Source organism: Pollachius pollachius (genome assembly GCF_949987615.1).
Source record: "Pollachius pollachius genome assembly, chromosome: 15".
In the NCBI taxonomy this organism is placed as follows: Eukaryota; Metazoa; Chordata; class Actinopteri; order Gadiformes; family Gadidae; genus Pollachius; species Pollachius pollachius.
The window spans coordinates 15,225,258-15,229,141 of NC_136948.1; the positions used below are offsets into that span (position 1 = coordinate 15,225,258).

At 41.2% G+C, this 3,884-nt stretch overlaps 1 protein-coding gene across 2 annotated transcripts; it reads right to left on the reverse strand.

The window, feature by feature from the left end:
• Nucleotides 1-796: 796 nt before the first annotated feature.
• Nucleotides 797-2,227, reverse strand: nkx2.2a (NK2 homeobox 2a; the record flags this gene model as incomplete). 2 transcript variants are annotated; one of them, XM_079752396.1, is made up of 2 exons in its annotated part: nucleotides 797-1,344; nucleotides 1,960-2,227. In XM_079752396.1, 2 exons carry the CDS (start codon nucleotides 2,222-2,224, stop codon nucleotides 797-799), a joined length of 813 nt encoding a protein of 270 aa, XP_079608522.1. The 2 variants fall into 2 exon arrangements, with proteins under 2 accessions (XP_079608522.1, XP_079608521.1); XM_079752395.1 differs by having other exon boundaries at nucleotides 797-1,362; nucleotides 1,960-2,224.
• Nucleotides 2,228-3,884: the final 1,657 nt, after the last annotated feature.

Sequence of the window (3,884 nt, forward strand, 5' to 3'; positions counted from 1 at the left end):
TTATCCCGAAAAGAAAGGATTCAAGTGCGCAATAGATTGACTCCCGTATAGCCGACCTGCGCTCTGCGCCCCTTGAGCAACACGTAGCAGACCGACCCTATAGTGGCTGTGGTATTAATAGTGGCTCTTGGCATTTTTTACTTAACGCAGTCTTTTGAAAGCTAACTCACTTCAATAGGACACGTAAAACAAGTTATTTCTGAAACACATCTTTTTATTAAAATCCTTATAAAATTGGATATTTACCCATCAACGCGACTGAGCTGTTATTCACATTGTCCGATGGAATCTGATACTTTACGCCTCAAAATTACTTTTTCATGTATGGTTGGAAATATGTATATCCCCAGCTAAATGCTCCTGAATCGTCTCTATGGGTTGCAAACATTTGCCACATAATATTTACAGAAAATAGAAACAAAATGAAAAAGCTAAAAGTTGCCAATGTTTATTCATGGCCATAAATAGTTTCGGTCCATAAAAGAGAAGCAAGAAATTAAAATTTCTATAATTATAAAGTGTTTTGTACGTGCTGATAACACGAAGGACAAAAAAGAAAACATTTCTACAACACACAACATACTTTACAAAAAAATTCACAAGAGCATTGACATTCTTAAATCTAGGGAGAGGCTGGACCCGGTTCTCTTAACGAAAACATGTCAACACGGCGCACACCTTCGCCCCCAATATAACGAATGGGTCAAGCTGCAAAAATGAAAGTCTTTTTTACTTTGTGGTGAGCTCCCTACCGTGCTCTCAAAAAGGCAAAGAACGCCATGCAGTCTCTAATCTTTCACCAAGTCCACTGTTGCGTTTGCACCAAGTGATGTGCAGGGAATTGTGGCGTGGTGGCGGCGCTGTACTGGGCATTATATTGCATGTGTTGAAGTGACTGCGCACTATACGCCGAGAAGGGGATCCCAGCCTGAAAAGTGGCCGCCAAGTCCTGAGCTTTAAGAGTATGACAAGGCTTTCCATCCCTGACTAAGACAGGCACGGCCACCCGCCTAGGTGAGGGGAGATGGGTCACTTCCATACCTTTTTCGGCGCGGGCTCTCTTCATTTTGTACCGATGATTCTGGAACCAAATTTTCACTTGGGTCGGTGTCAGGCGAATCAAGCTCGCGAGGTGCTCCCTCTCCGGAGCGGAGAGGTACCTCTGTTGTCTAAAACGGCGTTCAAGTTCGTATGTCTGCGCCTTGGAAAACAAAACTCTTCTCTTGCGCTTCTTCCCGGAGTCGCTCCCGTTGCTTGAAGTCTCCTTGTCGTTGTCCGGCGACTCGTCCGCAGACGGTTCCGGAGACTTGGCGGAGTCCTGGCTGCTGGCCGACAGACCGTGCACTGCGCAAAGGAGAAACACTGTCAAAATGTTGATATAATACAAAGTTTAGCGGGTTATCGTTCAATCACAAAAACACACAATGTGACGATAATGCGTTTCAATTGATATTGGGGCGTGATGGCTGTTTAAATGGATGTATTATCGTGTAATAAGTCCATGCGCTACTTTATATCTCGAGAGTACAAAATGGTCCTTTATCCCCAAAGCTCCGCAAGGAGGGAGAATCAGTGAAGCATTAAAATGTGCATTGTCCCCATGAAAACCCCTCCGAATCTCAGGCTTCTGGCTCGGGCTCTGCACAAACGTGCATTGCCTGTGCTATTCTTCCATGTTGTATCGATGAAAAGTTGAAATACACAATATATAACTACACATAGGATGCAACTATTGCGCTTTAACGCCTTAAGACAAGTGCAGCGGTGTGTTCGGTGTATTGGGATGGACGCACACTATCCAAGGACAGCATTAAGCCTTGTTAAGGAGGGAAGGGAGGCACTCCATCAAGTATCTCTTATTGTAACAGTATAGCTGTAAATACGGTCACACTGTAGTGGTATATCAGGGTTGTAATGTGCACTTGTTAACGTGAGGATGCAGGTTTAGCCATTACTTACATGAATATTGAATACTGTCCGTAGTGGCAAGCCATCGCGTGTAAGGATTGTCACTACTGTCGTAAAAAGGGGTCTTTAAAGGTAGATTCTGGACGCTATCGAGCGGACTCTGCACCAAAACTCCACTGTTTTTCGTCGTGGAAGCTGTCTCTGATCCCTCCGTATCTTCCTCCGCTCCGGTGATAGATCCTTCTTCATCATTCGTGTCAGGGAGATCCAAAATGTCCTTTACAGAAAAGCCCGTCTTTGTGTTGGTCAACGACATATTCTGGGGAAATAAATGCAAGAAAAAGTTGCTACAAACCAGTTTCACAACAATCCGATGTTTTTTCTTTCTTTGCTTTTTTTTTAAATAGACAACAAAAAGCGATGTTTCTGGAGAAAAAAGGATCACTCTGTCACCGTCTGCGTCGAACTACAGTCAAACCCAATCACGAGCCACTGTCGATAACCATTGCCTAACCAAGTAGCAGTGGATTCTGTTCTGTAAGTCCAGGAAGAATGCCAAAGTGGCAGAAGTGCTATATCTGGCTCATGGATACTGTGCTACTGCTGGGTGCTAGAGGGAAATAAGCCATTACCGGTCCGATCAGTCCATATAAGGTTGGTCTCAACACATGAACCTGCAGTGAAAAAGCATTAAAAACGCAAAAGGTTGGCCACGTGTGGGCGGGTCTTAGGAGTCAAGTGGATGAAGACAGTGTTTGCAGATGTGAAATTGTGGGTTTTGGGGAGATCCGAGCCTCTACCATTGGTGCTTCAGAACATGATGAGTGGTATAACGTGTCAATTAATTACAAAGATGGGGAGGGCCTTTTTTACACCCTATTTACATACAAAGAACCTCCAAGTAGCTTTATACGCACACTAGGCCTACTTAAAAGGGCCGTTTTAACAAATTGGTGACGCAAAAAGCCTCCATGTTTTACTCTACTGAGTATATAGAATTTTAACCAATATGTTGGAAAACTGCATTTTAGGGTTGAGGTGCGAAGTGTCCGTGATTCTTTTTTCCAGTGTATCACTGCGATGGAGGAGCTATTGTTGTCATATTCTTGGCTAATTTATGTAAACCTTTTGTGTCAATATTTTTGCCAAGGCTTAACCGAGAGCAGCTCTGTTGAAATGGAAGCAGTGTGCTGTTTGTCCGAAAACGCTAAACAAGTATTTAAGACAGAACGACTATCCAAATGTCACGGATGATCATCATAATGATGGGATGAAACAGGTAAACGAATAACAAAGATGTCGTCCCACAAAAGCCAGTATTCATCGTTAATATGATCATTAAGACTCATTAGTCTAAACCTAATAATATAATTTAATGATGTATGATATTTATTTGTATTGTGATATATTATTTCAATATGTATATGAAGGCATTTTTTGACGTTATGTGCTGATTCTTTCCAAAAATACCCGTACAAATATGGCCTAACAATATTGGACAATTAATAAATAATAATAACGATAATAATTTGCATTATTATTAATAATGATAATAATAATAAGATGTCCCTATATCTAATATTAAGTATATCTGCCAGAATTAAGTTATTTACATTTGGAAAATGTAACTATAATATATATATATATATATATATATATATATATATATATAACTCTAGGCCTATATATTTTTATTGACGAGGTTTCATTTTTTTATTTTGAGTAAAACTTTTACGCCACGTTCATAGGGGAAAAGTCGAACAATATTTGCTCTCAGTCATGGAGAGCACTCTTTAAAATTCCAGTATCATTGTGGACTACTTTATTTTGCCTCTTCAATACGTTTCCTTCGATTCCCTCCCTCCAACGTCTCCCCTCTGTCTCCTATCTAGTATGTGATGTGGGTGACAATGTTTCACGTTTTTTAGCAAGTTCCCTGCTCATCCTGGGTGGTCGGACCCAGGCAAACACAAATA